The sequence below is a fragment of the Salvia miltiorrhiza genome, chromosome 1, assembly GCF_028751815.1.
Source record: "Salvia miltiorrhiza cultivar Shanhuang (shh) chromosome 1, IMPLAD_Smil_shh, whole genome shotgun sequence".
NCBI lineage: Eukaryota > Viridiplantae > Streptophyta > Magnoliopsida > Lamiales > Lamiaceae > Salvia > Salvia miltiorrhiza.
In genome coordinates, this window is record NC_080387.1 from 49,177,734 (window position 1) to 49,195,617 (window position 17,884).

The 17,884-nt window shown below is 34.9% G+C and overlaps 1 protein-coding gene and 1 long non-coding RNA gene across 2 annotated transcripts; one reads left to right on the forward strand and one right to left on the reverse strand.

Annotated features, from left to right (window-relative positions):
* Positions 1 to 593: 593 nt before the first annotated feature.
* LOC130989108 (36.4 kDa proline-rich protein) lies at positions 594 to 1,913 on the reverse strand. The gene is made up of 2 exons (XM_057913071.1): positions 1,024 to 1,913; positions 594 to 917 (listed from the first exon to the last, which is right to left on the reverse strand). Exon 1 carries the CDS (start codon positions 1,771 to 1,773, stop codon positions 1,024 to 1,026), a length of 750 nt encoding a protein of 249 aa, XP_057769054.1. The 5' UTR covers positions 1,774 to 1,913; the 3' UTR covers positions 594 to 917.
* An 8,648-nt stretch (positions 1,914 to 10,561) lies between these two features.
* On the forward strand, positions 10,562 to 13,255 carry LOC130989115 (uncharacterized). The gene is made up of 3 exons (XR_009090480.1): positions 10,562 to 10,898; positions 12,391 to 12,455; positions 13,041 to 13,255. It is a non-coding gene; the product is annotated as an uncharacterized LOC130989115 (long non-coding RNA).
* The last annotated feature ends 4,629 nt before the right edge of the window (positions 13,256 to 17,884 follow it).

Below are 17,884 nucleotides of genomic sequence, written 5' to 3' on the forward strand. Positions count from 1 at the left end.
AATATGGAGGTTGGTACGTGTGAATATAAAGAAAAAAGATGAATAAGAAAGTGTAATTTTAGGCACCACACATAGTGAAGGGGGTAACGACAAAGTATGTTCATGTGCCCTCTAATCTTGCAATGTGGAAATCGTCCCCACAATCATACCATACCATGCACTTCCGACAATACCAAATTTTTATCCGATCTATTCTCTAGTCCACGTGCCATGTGCTCATTGGCTACCGTCGTTTATAAAACATCCAACTAAGATAGGCTAGGCTCCTCATATTTATTTTAACGCTTTTCATCAACTTGATTGGTAAAAAGCTCAGTCTTTCATTCGCTCTTTAGTTTCACGCATGCATGCATTCATTCTTTTTAATTAATTAATTAATTAATGCACTACATTGTACATTCAGATATTTATACACAAGTTTTTGTCTTTTAATTTTACTGATTTTTTTTGTTATATTTTACATGTTATATACACTGTGCTTTAGGTCAAATGCTACATGAAAATGTAATGTGGAAATTGGATGGATGATTTTCTTCGAATTAGTGTAGTAACTAATTAAATTAATTAAGGATGTAAAATATAGGCGAAGTATATAAAACCAATGCTGAAACCATCCTGTTTATGCATGTACGTATCTCAAGCACAATACAGTCTCATTTCTGAGATTAATAGTAAAGAATTACAATTGAGAAAATGGAACACAATCTTCAATTGCTTCCATGCGTGCTGCAGACCGTACATAACTGTGAAACTAATTTTACATAATGAAATCATGATAAACAATTGCAAATTAAATAATTCAACATAGAAAAAAAAAAAAGAAAAAAAAAAAGAAGAGCGATTAATCTCAAGACAAACTAGAAACAACGACGATATGGATTCGAGAAAGGTGACATCCTCTCATGTCAGATACAAACCTGCATCGCAAAGAATAAATGAGATAAGAATAAAAACCCTAGCTAGCTAGCTAATTAATTTCGTAATCAATCAAATATATGTTTATATATTAATTGAGATTAGAACCTAGAGAGAGCAAGTGTAGCCGGGCGGCGGCGACTTCCCGCAGCTGACGAGGAGCTCAAGGGCTAAAGGAACAAAGATGTTGAGGTCGAGAGCCTTGATCTTGAGGGTGGTGCAGAGGCAGGCGGCGGCTTCCCCCCCGGCCAGGCCGGAGATGATGGGGCAGCACTCGTTCACGGCGGGGTCTCCCACCACCACGTGCACCAACCCACCCAGAAGATCCACACATGCACCTAGCTTCAGTGTGTCGATGGGGCACGTCTCCTCCTTACCTCCTTTCGCCGGCGGCGGCGGGCATCCACTTTTCCCCTTCGGTGTCCCCCCCACTGGCGGCAGGGGCACGGGCAGCTTCGGTACTGCCACAGGCGGCAGGGGCACGGGCAGCTTCGGCACCGTCACAGGCGGCAGGGGCACGGGCAGCTTCGGCACCGTCACAGGCGGCAGGGGCACGGGCAGCTTCGGCACCGTCACAGGCGGCAGAGGCACGGGCAGCTTCGGCACCGTCACAGGCGGCAAGGGCACGGGCAGCTTCGGCACCGTCACAGGGGGCAAGGGCACGGGCAGCTTCGGCACTGTCACAGGCGGCAAGGGCACGGGCAGCTTCGGTACTGTCACAGGTGGCACGGGCACGGTGGGTTTGGGCTTTTTGGGGGCAGGTTGGGAGCAGGAGCCGCAATCGGGCTGGACGACGGCGGAGGAAATGGAGAGGGTGGAGATGAGGAGGAAGAGGGCGAAGATCTTGAAGGAATCCATGGTTGAGTGGAGATGAAGAGGAGGGGAATGAGAAGTAGTGAGTTATATAGCAACAGTAAGTGTTGGAAGAGTACAAACCCTAAAGGCACAGCATGTGAAGCCACAACCAACTGCCAAAATATGCTAGTTGTCAACTGCCATGCATAACCCCTTTGTTTCTTGCACAAGCAATTATTCTTTTTTATTGCCTTAATTTCTACGTAAATACATCAATTATATTCAAATTTTAATTTTTAACCAACACTGTCTTTTTTATTAATTGATTACATGAACTTTCAATATTTTAAAATTTGGCTCAAATTAAAATTCCAATAACAATTGATCCTATGTGGACGCCGAAAAACTTTATTACATGACATTTCAACCAATAATTAAAATGTTGTGTTTTTTATATAACATATAATGATCGTTTCTCCATCTTTAATTATGTCATGTTAGAGCAATATATATGAAAACAATATCGTTTATGTGAATATACATAGTTTAATTATTGACTGGGACACCACACGGTGCGACCTCCTGTGTGTGAACAGTGAGCTATTTTATCACAATTTTTAAAAAATTAATATAGACATTTGTGTATCTTTAAAAATTAAATTAAGTCCCCGGGTTCAAACCCTACTGCTCCCCCTCCCCCAAGTCAAAAAATAAAATTTATTGACTGGAATATGTCACATAAGAAAATTCTTGTATCCACGTAGGAATAGTTGCCAAAATTTTAATTCATATTTTAAAATGTTGAAAGTTCATATATTAATTAATCAAAAAATCATGTAAGTTAAAAATAAAAATTTATGTAGATTCGTGTATTTAAAGATAATTAATCCTTTTTTTATTTTATTTTATTAACTATATAGTTAACTACGTGTGTAGCTGCAATCTACCGTAACAATATGTGGATGAGAGGAGAGATATGATCTCCTATCCTTTCTGGGAATTTTACATGATGGGATGGGATACAAGATTTGGGGATTTAGATTTTGTGTACCAGCATATGCATGAGGATTAATAATAATGGTTGTACGGTACTGCTGTGCTTTAATTCAGACCTTCTTGTGCAGTATTTAGAGGGTGGTTGATTAAGTTTATTTTAAAGATTTTACTCCCTCCGTTCATGAAAAAGAGTCCCATTTGGGACTCGGCACGGGTTTTAAGAAAGTTGTTAAAGTAGGTGTAAGTGGAGAGAGAAATAAATTTATAGGGGTAGTGTTAATATGACTTTTAAAGTCCCTAATTCTCAATTAACTTTTGATGACAATTCATAATTTAAATTTAATAAAATTATTGAACACTTAATTTTTGAAATTAATTCAATATACACTTCTAACATAATTTTAATTAAAAATTCAATTCAGAATTCCATTTTCATTACTGATTCAGCTTAATGATCGAATTCAATGTAATTTAAGATGGTAAATTAACTTGAATTCAACAACAAATTCAAACAAATCAAACAAATTCGATTCTGAAAATTCCAGCAACAATTTCGAACAAATTCACTTGAATCCAGCAACAAATTCAGCAAAAATTCAGAAAATTCAGCAACAATTTCGAGCAACAAATTCAGAAATTACAGCAACAATTTCGAACAAATTCACTTGAATCCAGCAACAAATTCAGCAACAAATTCAGAAAATTCAGCAACAATTTCGAGCAACAAATTCAGAAATTACAGCAACAATTTCGAACAAATTCAACAAATCAATTCCAGCAACAAATTTAAGAAATTACAGACCAAATCGAGGCGGCGCCTTAGGGTTTCGATCTCAGAGGGAGCGAGGCAACGGGATCAGTGAGGCAGTGCTTTCAGACGATGGGCTCGGCGACGGCTGTTCGGCCGGGAACGGAGAAGTGACTGGCCTCTGCAGCGGTGGCCTTCCGGTCGTGGCGCTCAGGGAAGCGGTGAGAGAGAGAGAGATGAAGCTAGGGGATTTAGGGTAGATTCTGGATTTTGGGGATTTAGGGCTGAGTGGTGAGAGAGAGAGAGGTGAAGCCAGGGGAGCGGCGCTCAGGCGCGGCTTCGCCGGAGAAGGAACCGCGGCGGCCGCAGCCCTCGCTGCTGTCACCTTCGCCGGCAGTAGATGAAGGCGGCGCGGCGTCTGGGTTCAAGGGTGCGTGAGAGTTTGAGAAGAGAGAGAGGGCGTGAGGCGAGAGGTGAGAGAAGGGAGGTGCACCGATGGTGGTGCCCGGAGAGCCGGCGACACCGGTGAGGAAGGAGGGGGGAGGGGGGCGCTGCATCTCTGTGTGTGTCGTGTGTGTTTTGTGAGTGTGTGCGTGGGTTTTAATTAGGTTTTAATTAAGGAATTAACTCAATTATTTTTAGTTATTGAGGTAGATGTATTAATGGCAAAGTAAAGTAAATATTGAAGTCTATGGAGGGTATAATGGTACAAAAAGTGAAACAGGACTCTTTTTTGTGGACAAAAAAAAGAGGGGAAACAGGACTCTTTTTCGTGGACGGAGGGAGTATAAGTTTCAGCAATTTACAAGATATTTTAAAAGTTTATAAGTTTATTTCAAATATTTGGATAATTAAATTTATAAGCTAAAGAGAGGATTTTGTGCTAGATATAGAAAATTGAAGAGAGTTGAATTTGAAAGGATATATGATGGAAATAATAAATTTTGATTGAATAATATTTGTAAAATGATTGTTATTATGAAAAAATAAGTTGGAGGTAGAGAACCTTATAATTATCTCCTGCTTTGGTTTGCTACCGTGGACTCAAATCCATGAGACCTTAATTAGATTTATACATTAACTATTCTACGGCTAGTCCAATTCACATGTACTAGCTAGTGTATGTGAATTTGAAGAAACGTTAAGCTGTTTTTAAACCTAATTATTGAAACAATTCTTTTTGCTCTTGTTAATGATATATTTTCCTTTTCTTTAATTCTGTTTATTTTTATTACAATAATTGAGTAGGACTGAACCTATCCTACAACTTCTTCAAAATGTACTATTGCTTAAAGCAATTTCGACAAGAAATTGTGAGTGTTCTTTCTTGGAATTATAGTCTCCAACGATTGCACTGTCAGTATATACATGCATGATTGACTTTAGATATATTTATATGTATGCCCCATCACATGCATGCTTTATTAATTATAGCTGCACATGATCATTAATTATAAACATTTTGATGAACCCAAAATTGAGACTATATATTTACTATTTTTAGAATTGTATGCAATTGAACTAATGAGGCAGCACCCTAATATAGCCAAAACCTTTTAATCATAGAAAATTTAGCCATACAAATAAAAATATGGAAATAATAGCATTTTTGACCAAAATACTTTTTTAGTGTGTAACAGTGTAAAATACACTATTACACACTTTTTTGCAATTACACACTTTTACGTTATTACACACTTTTGTTAAAATGTATGTAACAATATTAAGGGTATAATTGTACATTTACATAAAAAAATGCTAATTTTTTCATATTTTTATTTAGGTGGACATTTTTTCCTTTTCTTTTACAAGAAAGGCTATTGAGCCCATCAACTCTATTTTCTATCACTTAATTATATATTAGCTTATATTGACAAAGAAGTGTTGACTATATATATATATATATATATATAGGGGAAGGCTAAAATAAGAACGCTTCTTAAAATATAAATTAGGAACCATTTTCAGCCCTTAGATCATCAAGATCTACTGTTGATTCATCATCTTGTTGGATAAATTCATGGTCCTGAGTTCGAATCCCAAAGGTAGCAAAAAATTATTTTCCGCAATTCATACCTTTATACAGTTTATTCATGCGTGTTATACATAAAATTCATGCATTTTTGCTGGTTCGTAATTCTTAAAATAAGGGTGGTTTATTGAATAACCGCCCCCTATATATATATATATATATATATATATATATATAAGAAAATATTTAACTAAACTAGCTAAGGTAAACCACAGGTACGTAGCTTGTAGTATATGTTAGTCTTTTGAAACAGATAATTTCTTTATCGAATTTGTGATTTAGAAAAGTTTATTCAATCTGGAAAAAGTTTGAACGTTAAATATTCATCATATTAAGATCTTGAGATATGATGTTTTTGAGAAAAATGACAATGTTATTTCATTGATACAATCTAGAGGTAAATTAATTAATTTACATTTTATTTTTCTTAAAATTAATTTATAAAACTTCGAAAGTATGAGTGCAGCAACTTCATATTAATTAATTTCCCAACTTGAACACATTTCTAGTTGTGCTTTCGAGAAATCATATTTATCTGAAAATGGAGATATGTTCACATACTACTTCCTAATAAGCCAATAACAAGAAGAAAAAAGAAAGATTATTTTCTACGGTTTTTCTGTCTTCTTCTATCTCTCACAAATTCCTTTAATTAATTCCCCAATTAGTCGAAATACAGAAAAATATTTCATATATTATTTATTTAATTACATTCTACAATTCTTGTTTGGGCCAATAACGAATGCTGAAATTAATAATTTTTTGCTACCGATACAAATTGAAAACTGCAGGAAAGATATTGCTAAGTAGAGTGGGATGCATTGGAGAGCAAAATTATTAATCCTTAAAATCCAAGAATATTTGTTTTTCATCTTCATCGAATCTCACTTGATCAACATCTTCTTCTGTAAACAAACCTTATTGAATCCTAAACCTCTTTCCTTACACAGAATCAAAAAGTTTAAGATTTGAATGTTTTCGAAGGGTGTGCCCAAGACATAATGCTTACCACCAAATCACAGGAAACATGTACATATTATATATAGACTTTATGCGAAATCTATTTTCGGCCAAATTAAAGTTTACTTAACATGAATATTGATGTGGATAAATCGGATTGTAGTAATTTTAAAACGAATTCGAATTGTGGGATTATATTAAATTATAAGACATTTATTTTGGTTCGTCTCAAATTATATCTATGAAAGTATAAATATAATTTATGTTAAAATTACTACAATCAATAACTTGGTGTATTTTTTGAAAGGGACAAGGGTTATTTATCACAAATAACACAATCTTTTCTCGATGATTTCATCACGTTGCGATTACAACATTCTTAGAAAATTTAGTGACACGTACCTATTAATATTTTGTGTCATTAAAATTATGTGATTTTAGAAGATTATAGAATTTGGGATGTTCGAATTAATAGCAAAAAACTAAAATACGGTGTAGTAGTTAATTTTTTTTAAGAATCGTAAGAAAAATGAAAGTAATGTTAATTAATTACAATAATGAACTCTTAATTATAGATACTTAGCTATATTTTATATTTGAATGTCTAAAAGAGATGGATGCCTACAAATTAAATCAACATCTTCAAGGATGTAAAATAAATTAAACGGTTACACACCCATTAAAATGATTTGGTTGACTTTTATGGATGATTAGGATAAGTCATCATATGAGTAGTTATTTTCTCAATTAATTAAAATTAGAAAATGGTAAAGACTAAGGTGGGCAAGTTGGGTAACAAAAACAAAAGAAATTGATAGATATTGGTGGATACAAGTGCAAAAGAGAGAAACATGGATCATTCTTTGATGTGGTTGTGCATGTGAGACTTGTTCTCTGCATACTCTTTTTTAAGGGTTTTCACAAAACTACAAATATACACATGCACACTGCCAGCATCTTGATGGTTACTTGCCATCATTAATAATTGTATTATTTTCATCAATTTAATTATTATTATTACTATTATTATCTTTTTTGTTACGGACAGGAGAAGGCATTAATTGTGGATATCATTTTTATTTATTTTAAAGTTTAAATCACAATATGGAATAACCATTTTGCACATTGGCCTATTGCTGATGTGGGTATTCTGAAGCCAAAAATCTTAGGTTTGAATCTGATCATCAACATCTTTATAGGTTTGAGTAATTTTTTAAGTGTGGTTTACCACTCGTATGTGAATTGCATAATAGTATTATACAGGAACATGGATTTTATCCATTGAAAATAATGACTGTGAATTCTCACTTCAAAAAAAAAAAATTGAAGTGAAAATTCACAGCCATTACTTTCCTGGTCGTAAACATAGAAAGTATGTTTTCCTAGTCATTTAATTTTATGGTGAATGGTCTAAAAAACCAGTTGAGTTAAAGGAAAAAAAAATCTACTTAACTATCTTAGGATATGAACCACTTTAGTCATAATATATACAGAATAAGGACGCACTAATTATATGATTCTTATAAATTATTGGAACATATATAGCAAGAAAGTAACAACGACACTAACAAAAATCTCGTATAACTTGGATGTTTGCATGCAATTGATTGAATCTATCTCTTGGTTTCTATTTTTGTGATTTAAGTGATTAACTTATATTCTCGCAACGGTAATTAACTTAATTAATTACTATATATAGGCACCAAGATTTTTTGTTAGATGCATGAACATGCATGTGTAGACATATACGAGAAAGATGGGCATGGGCCCTCATGATCACGTATGTCATTCATGCAAGTTAGGTTTATATGAATAAATTTATTAATTAACAAAGCAGAAAATAACATTATTTTATTTTATTTTTAATATTTACAGCACAGTTAAAAAGTTGAAATTAATATATATATATATATATATATATATATATATAATTTTCATTTTCAATAGTAATTAGTAAACTATACATATCTACGTTTCATCAATAAAATGACTCTGTTTAGCATATATTACATGTCGAACAAGCATAACTGAATAAATGAGGATGTTACAGTCACAACATCTACTTAGAAGTACTGTGTTAAAGTTATATAATCGAATAAAAATTGGTTGATTTGTGAAAGTTGTGATTATCAACTTTTTTAAGAAGTAATAGTAATAATTATTTTTTGAGAGAAGTGATAGTAATAATTAATGTTGCAAAACTTAATTTTAATTACAAGAGAAAGCTCAAATAAAGCATGTACAATAACTCTCTAAGTCTTCGACTAATTTAATTTGGCATAATCTTATATTGTGTTTGTGTTATATGAAATTAAAATACTAGCTAGTAATATTTATTTCATAATTATTGCGGAATTTTTTGCCACGCTTTGATGATTCCTTGAATGATCATTCTCTTGGATATATATAGCTGAAGTTCTTTGCTACTTAATTAGTTCAGATATTTTTTATAAGTTAAATGATTGATTAGACTTTTTAAATAAGATATGATCTTCCGACAATCGTTGGCCACACCATGTGTCACACTCACGGCCCCTATTTTAGAAGCGCATAAATGAAAATAGAATAAAACTTCGACAGTTATTTTACACAGTGTCAGAGTGATTGAAAATCTTCCAAACAATTAATTTTCAGAAATTCGCTGTATATCATTTCGTTTAATTGTGGATTTTTTATAAAAAAAATTATGAATTCTTATCTTTCAGTAAAATAATTTGTGTTATATTTCGGTACAGCACTTACTTCAATAAATCAAATTGTTTCTCATTTGAAAGAAACCTCAAATTTAAAATATAGTTAGACTTCTCTCCAAAAAAAAAAAAAGAAGAAGAAGAAGAAGAAACAACTCATTGTTTTTTTATTCCCAAAGAAGAATGGTACGTAACTTTTCAAAAGAAAAAAAAAATTCTAAGAATCTATAGCGATATGAGAAATTATATATAATAATTATAATATATTGACCACAAAAAGAAAAGAAAACTAAAGATCATACATATTATTTCAATGTTGAGAATACAATCAAAATCCCATGTGGGTTGGTATACAGAAATAACATGAATTTATATATATTAACGAGTAATTTAATAGTAAGAAATTGAAATGTGCAAAAGCAATGAACAGTATGGTGACCTAAATTAGCATAGTATTTTTGTGGGGGCTCAAACACATGCATAGTCACGGACTGAGTTGCATATATAAATAATTATATATGTAAGTAGATATGAAGTGTTTGGTAAATTTCTGGTGGGGGATGCTCACAACTCATACTAGAGGTAGAGTATCTGTCATTTTTGTAATCATCTCAATCTTCATATTCTTATTATTATTATTATTATTATTATTCCATCATTTCCTTCTATAGAGGTACTCAATTAGTCCTCTCTTTTTTCACTTTTCAAATGTTCATATATGTTACAGCCCAACATATCGTACTCACATATGTGGTAATATCGTAGAGTTAGAAGGTTTTTTAGGACAGTAACTTAGTGTAATGCCCCGACTTTTTATTAAGGATTATAGACTTTTAATTATTGATTTAAGGATTTCTTATGGTAATTAGGGTTCAGCATCCATTAATAAAATACGGACTTATGTGAATTTGATGATTTACATACGTGATGATTTATTTTTATTTTTATTTCAACGGATGATGCACTCAAAATATTTTTGAGTCCATTAAGAGAATGATGGAGCTCAAAGATTTATTTTGAGTTTTCAAATCAAAAAAAAAAAAAAAAATTATGTATTCATTTATTTTTACCGAGAAATTTAGGAATGATGAGTTATAAAAATTTTCCATCAATATTTTTCTCAAATTATTTTCCTATGATGTATTTATAAATTGAGAGAGTGCACTAATGTTAGTGCTATTTATTTTAATTTTGATCACAAGAGTTTTATGCTCTAGCATTTTATTAATTGATGATTAGTCTTCCATATTTTTTTTACACATGGGTTATTCCTACACCACATTTTTATATTTACTTAATGTAACACCCCATTATCCTCCACTAATATTTTCTTTTCCCTACCACTAATCTTTTTCCCTACCACCACTAATATTTTCTTTTCCCTACCACTAACTTATTTTTATCTAATAGACATGAGTGGAAGTGTGATGAGTGAAGATAGGATTAGTGTGCTAAGGTGGTAGGGAACCAAGCTTTAATCATGAATAATGCTTTGTCCTTAATCATTCTTCCATTGCAAGACAAAGCTCATCACTTCACTCCCTCACACTTCAACTCTCAGTCACCTCCAAAAATCCCTCTCTTCCAATTTTGCTCCAAAAGATCGCCATAGATTAATCACCAAAGCTTCCAAGTTCACTTCAAGATCAAATCCTCCACCAAATCAACATAAACACCTTTCAATTCTTGAAGATTTCAAGAGGACCGTGGGGTTTGGTTTGAAGAGTGAGAAAGGAAAACTTTGATCTTTGTTTAATCTTGGGTAAGTGATTCTTATTTTCATAGATCTAGATTGTATGATGTTATATGTGAGTATATAATCTTGAGCATTTAAAGAATTTGAGATGAGATTTTGGTGAATTTCGTAGGCCTACTGACCTACTGTGATCGACGGTTTGTCGATGTCTAATAACTTTGAAACTTTTATAGAAAGTCCCTACATGAGTCTTGAGTACCCTGGTAAAATTTCAAGCCATTCCAACTTCGTTTGATATTTCTTTAAAATGAAAAACCCAAACTGCACATTACTACCGAGAATTTCAGAGAACAGGGGAAAGAGTCATTCATTTCAGTAGTTTCCTTTGTGATCTAGCTTTCCAAATTTTTATGGTATTAACTTTATTGTGTTATATAGATATCCACCGAAGTTAAGTCCAGTTTGACAACGTTTACTATTTTTCAAAAATCCAAGTTTTCGATTGCTCAAAACTGCCGAATATGGTAGATCGTGGTAAAAACGTCATATCTCTCAAACCACTTGGAGTTTTCAACTCTACTTTTTTTTATATGAAACTAGACTTGAAGATCTTTCTTTCGGTATGAGTATCGAGTCCAGGAGATGTCGGGGTCAGAACAGATTAAATTTTAAAGTTGAATCAGTGTAAAAACAGAGCATGTTTTAATGATGTTTGATTGTGATTCTTATGTGCTTTATGTGATTGTGGCCTATGTGTTTGAATGAGATTAGACGAGCCTTATATGAGAGATAAATCCAGACTTAGAACCATGATTTTCTTGAAACCTATCCTTGAACTTAAGGATTTGAGATGAGTGGAGAGTTTATATAGAGTTGAGTAAGGAGATAGAATATGAGATAGAGTATGAGTTAAGGTTTTATGAGTATGGATTTTAAAAGGATTAAAAAGGATTTTGAATTTTCAAAGAGTTTAGTTTGCGCATTTGTATGAGGTCTCTCATATGAGATGAGTTAGGTGTTGGATGTGAACATATATGACTATGTGATGAATAATTGAGCTCATATATGCGATATGAGATGAAACGAACCATCCCCTAAGATTTTATGGGAGGACCGAAAATGATGATAAAAAGGGAAAGCCGATTGTTGATTTTTTCTTAAGACGTATGATCATGTAATTGTATTCTTGTGTACTATGTGAGCTCAAATTGAAATTTTGAGAATTTTTTTTTTACAAAGAAACCTCGAGTTTAGTTTTTTTTCAAGAATGCTATTATTGAGATTAATTGTTTATGTGATTTATTTTTCAAGGATTGGGTTGAGAATGTTTTATATTATACTCTTAGCTTTCTAAATGATATTAAGTTTAAGGATATTGAATTTTTTTATTTCGTTTGTTATGTGGTTAGTCGATGTTATGTTGGTTTTTGATTGTTTTAATCGAAACGACTTATGGATGCTAGAACCCTAAAATACTAAAAGATACCCTAGACACGTAGAATTAGACTTTGTCTTGTGACAATTTTCTTCACGAACTTACCGACTCTTCATCAATAAGGGTCCGGGCGACAGGAAATGAAGCCGAAGAAGAAGCGACTCCACGCTAGCTTAAGAACGTTTGAGGTGGGCATTATTTTATTATTACGTATATAGAGATCCCCTGCGTGACGTAGGCCTCATATGCGAATATATATGCATGATATGTTTTGACTATTTATTCAGTTCTTATGAAATGCTTATATGTTTAATGCCCTTTATGAAAATGAAAATGTTATGAAAATGAAATGTTTATGAAATGATTGACTGCCAAAATGTTTATGTTTTTATATGTATCCTATCTGTGTTGGTTCGCCAACTTTAAAGGAAATCCAATTGGGATCCTATGCTAGACAAAGGTCGCTAGCTAGGGTTAACGTGTACACTCATGGAGATCGCGAGTCGCTTGCGACCGGTCTTGGCGTCCGTGGTAAGGAGGCCTCCTTCCCGGCGCGTGATAGAAAGGACAGATATGGATCACATAGACTGAAAATGGGATGCATCCATCTTTATGAAAATGAACGAAATGTTTTAGTAAGCGCAGGTCATTTATGAAAACCCCTGTGTGTTACTGTTATGGCAGTTCAATTTATATATGTATGCATGTTGTATTTCGGCTTATGTCACTGAGTATTTTTATACTCAGCCCTGCATGTATTTCTAAATGTGCAGGTTGAGCAGGCGATGGAATGGATCGGTGTTGAGCGGATTTCTCTTTTGATGTTTATGTAATGAAACCTTGAGTATGCATCTCCATATGCATAACTCACACGTTTTTCCGCTGCAAACACTCTGACTTATTTATCATTTCTACTTGAACTTATTACTACTTCATTTTAATTAACTTTCATTTGGGGTCTAGTCGTTATGGCAGGCTCGTTTGTTAATTACCCAAGTGGTTATATATATATATATATATATATACCACTAGTTTGTTGTTATTAATGATGGTTATTTAGTAGATTCCCTTTAATTTCCGTTTCTTATTGTTCACCCCAAGTCATAACCCCGGTTAACCCGTCATTGGGATAGTGGGCTGTGACAGAGTGGTATCAGAGCAGTTCGTTTGCTCTGGCCCTAGAAACCTTATTCTAAAAAGCCAAGTCTAGTTTGATTCACTAGACATACGTGGGTTAATACGACACCGCTCAACACTCCATTGCATCGTGCTCAATCAAGGAAAAAGGTAACTGCAGTTACAATGTTTTAAAGATGTTATTGTTCTAAACTGTTTCATGAAGATGTTTATGTAAAGAGCATGCTATGATGAAATGTTGAATGTTTTGCCTTTCATTGAAATGTTGAATGTTTTGCCTTTCATGGCATATCATTGCAGTTATGATGATATAATAAGAAGGATGATAGAGAATTGACACATGCTTTCCCCAGAAAACATAGATTGCTATAAGTTGCATGATCACGATTCTAAAAGAACATAGACTGCTGGATTAGTAGGATATCTCTACAATCTAGATTCTTGAAGTGATGATTTAGAAGAATGATAGAGAACTTAGAGCATTTCAGCTTCCACAAGAAAACAATGGTTCTTTTGAATTACAAAGAGGAATGAAAAGACATGTACGCGTTGAAGGAAAAGCACGGAATGATGATACAAGATGAATTCAAGGCAAACGTTGCATCAAGGGTTTAAGCATAAGTCTCTACGTTCGAATGTTTACACGCGATGGAACAGCGAATCGACTTATGTTACACGATAGATTATAAAAAGGGCGTGATTTGATTGTCTGCGGGTTATATATATTTGTGACATACATGGGAAATGGGATTCGAGTCCACTAGAATAGAAGACCTTAAAATAAGTTTAGTTGTCTTAATGAAACTTATGTTTTGTTATGCATAGTATGTTCATAACCTTGTACATTTAAGAGTTTTACGTCTACTTACGTATAAGAAGACTCACACTTTCCCTTATCTATTAAAGATGGTTACGTCCAGGCATATTCCGATGGTTAGGAAAGCTCCGCGTTTGACCCAGCAGAGACTACCCGGGCATATCGGGATTTTAGTATAGCTTTTGACGACGACATAAAAATTGTTATAGCTCAGTATACACGCCTTTGGACTGTTGCCCATGTCTTTGGGACTACAAGTTATATAAGAAAATATGGTTCGACTGTCTGTATGTAGACCTTGGGGAATAAGAGTCTAGTTCAATAGGACTAGAACCTTAAGTTTGAGCTTTAAGCTGCCACTACGAACTCAAGTTTCGTTATGTATAGTATGTCCACGACTTCTCAAGTTCGGGACAATGTTTCCCGTGTGACTGGGAAGTGATGATGTTGGACCTGGCCAGTCCACATGATCCAAATCTCAGTAGACGTCTTTTGGGTTGAAAACCTATATGTTTCAACTTTCGGTTGAAAAGCCAGACGGGTTCTTACTCGAGGTCATTTTGTTCGACCTTGTAGTTAATCATTTCATACCCTCTGGTCATTCTTTTGAATCTCTTGAACAATTTCTACAACACCTTGCTTTGATGTTGTGTTGATTTTGAGCCTTGCAACTCGTGAGTTGTCATAGTAGATTCCCTTTATCGATAAGACTAAGAAGTATTAGTCTACTGACCTAGTATACCACCCAAACTATAGCTTTGTACAGTTGTCTCTCATTGTGTTTAAATTAGTTGAGATTAGTCTTTGTCCTATGAATATTATCGACCACTCATTATCATAGAAATTCAGAATCCAAATTGAGACCGTAATATAGTGTTTGCGTACATGAACGACTTTCTGTGTTGCATTCCAATTGACTGAATTTGCAGATTTTGGTTGAAGGCCAAAAGAAAAGCGATGACTCAAGAAGAGCTGTCAGACTTGTCTTAGAAGATTTTCAGACAGGGGTATATGACAATTATATTTCTAATAGCCGTTATAAGAGGAAATGAAAAGAAGTGTTTAATCCAAAGCAAAACAAGATGGGATATGACCAAGTATGACCATATTTTCTGCAGCATGTCCGTTAGGCCCCACAGTAGGTGGACATAGAAGAAAAGATGATAGACAAGTTTCACTCCGGCCTAAGGTACTCGACAACTATACTGAGTTTATGAACTCTGAATTGTTCAGCCAAGCTCTGGACGCCGAGGTAGTAGGCCCGAGATTTGCCCGACCCAAACTCAACTCAGGAAGCAAATGATCAAGGACGAAGGCAAGACTACTATGATAGTCGAAATGGCAAGAGGCCTTGGTAGGAAACATAGTGCCCAAAGGCAAGGACAAGGACATCAAACAAACATAGGACCTGCTAAGGATAAGTAGGGCCAGCCTGGGGTACCTCCATGGCCGAAGTTTTCCAAGTCATATTATGATATATGTTTGGATGATAGTAATACATGTTTTAAATATGGTCAGAAGGGCCATTTTGCTAAAGATTTCCAAGCGAGGCCACAAGGAGGGATGTGAAGATCGAATCAACCGGGTCAAGCACAACCATTTAGGGTCATTCTAGGCCAACAACTACTCTATCCACCACAACCCCCTTAAGTTAGAACCTATGCCCCGCACAAGAATAAATAAGGAAAGCAAACAAGGAAACCTAATAAGTATGGGCACGCTACTCAACACACCTGTTATACTTCTGTTCGATACGGGTGCCTTCGCATTCTTTCTCTGCAAGTGCATGTGCAAATACCCTAAAACTCATACCTGAAAAGGGCTAATCTGGACATGAGAAATTCTTTACCCATAGGAGGGGCGACGATAGAAACACATGCTTACTCAAACCAAGAGGTAAACATAGGATCATTTAAGGTCATAGTAAACAACTTGCAGTTTATACAATATAGGACATTGATGTAATCCTAGGGATTGACTGGTTAGCTAAGAACTACGCCACAGTTTTATGCAAGGAGCGGAAGATTGCTTTTAACTTTTCGGGGATGGATGCTTTGAGATAAACCTGGGGAACAGGATACCAATTATTTCAGCCTTACAAGCGAGGAAGATGATGAACAAGATAGACTGCCAAGCTATCCTGGTATACCTGATCGGAGGAGCTGAGACCAAAGGGATAATTGAAGACGTAGAGATTGTACGGGAGTTCTGAGATATTTTTCAGAAATTTACCAGGGCTGCCACTCGATAGACAAGTAGAATTTACCATCGATTTAGAACCAGGATCAACACCGGTATCCAAGGCACCTTACAGGATGGCTTCCAAGGGAATTGGAGGAGCTAAAGATCCAATTACAGGAATTATTGGACCTAGGTTTTATCAAACCTAGTGTATCCCATGGAAAGCGCCTGTGTTATTTGTCAAGAAGAAGGAAGGCACCTTGAGGATTATTTATTCGACCAACTCAAAGGTGTGAGCGTAATCTTTAAGATCGATTTGAAGTTTGGGTATCATCAGTTAAAAGTTAGACATGAAGATATACCCAAAACGGCTTTCCGAATAAGATATGATCACTACGAATTCGTAGTTGTGCCGTTCGGATTAATAAACGCGCCAGTGTTGTTCATGGACCTCATGAACAGAGCATTCTATCCTTACTTGGATAAGTCCATCTTGGTATTCAAAGACGATATCCTTATCTACTCCAAGATTAAGAATAATATAAGAAACATTGAAATCGCGTTGCAAACACTAAGGGGTGAATCTCTTTACATCAAATTCACTAAATGTGAGATTTGGCTTAAGGTCAGAAGGTATCAAGGTTGAAGCAGTACAAGGATGGAGGTCACCAACAACTCCAAATGAGATAAGAAGTTTCTTAGGATTAGCTGGCTACTATCGAAGATTCATTGAAGGATTTTCAAAAATAGCAAGACCAATGACGCAGTTACTTGGGAAAGGAATCAAGTATACTTGGACTGATGAGTGCGAGAGAAGTTTTCAGCAGCTCAAGGACATGTTAACTACTGCACGAGTGCTAGCAGTTCCAGAACCAGACAGGGAATATGTGATCTATACGGATGCGTCGAAAAATGGACTAGGTTGTGTGTTAATGCAAGAGGGAAAGGTGATAGCATATGCATCGCGACAACTTAGACCACATGAACTGAATTATCCAACTCATGATTTAGAATTTGCTGCAGTGGTGCATGCACTGAAAATATGGAGACATCACCTATACGGAGTTAGGTGTGAGATATTCACCGATCATAAAAGCTTGAAATATATATATTTTTTTTTTCAAGCAATGGGATCTGAACATGAGACAAAGAAGATGGCTCGAACTAGTAAAGGATTATGATTGTGGTATTAACTACCACCCAGGCAAGGCCAATGTAGTAGCCGATGCATTGAGTCGTAAAGTCTCGTCTAAGTTAGGATACTTTCTCACGAGGGAAGAAGAACTCATTAAAAACTTTGACAAGATGAGGATAGAAGTGATTAAATCACCTAATACAATAGCGAGTGTTGTTGCGGCAATACCCAGTTTGAGAAAAATAGTGGTAGAAGCACAAAGGAATGACGAAAAGATGGAGAAACTACGAGGAAGAATAAGGATAAGAAGTTTCAAGAATTACAACGACGAATCAGTTAATGCTATC

Excerpts from the sequence above, each read along its gene's own strand:
- LOC130989108 (XM_057913071.1), bottom strand. The coding sequence starts at position 1,773 with ATGGATTCCTTCAAGATCTTCGCCCTCTTCCTCCTCATCTCCACCCTC.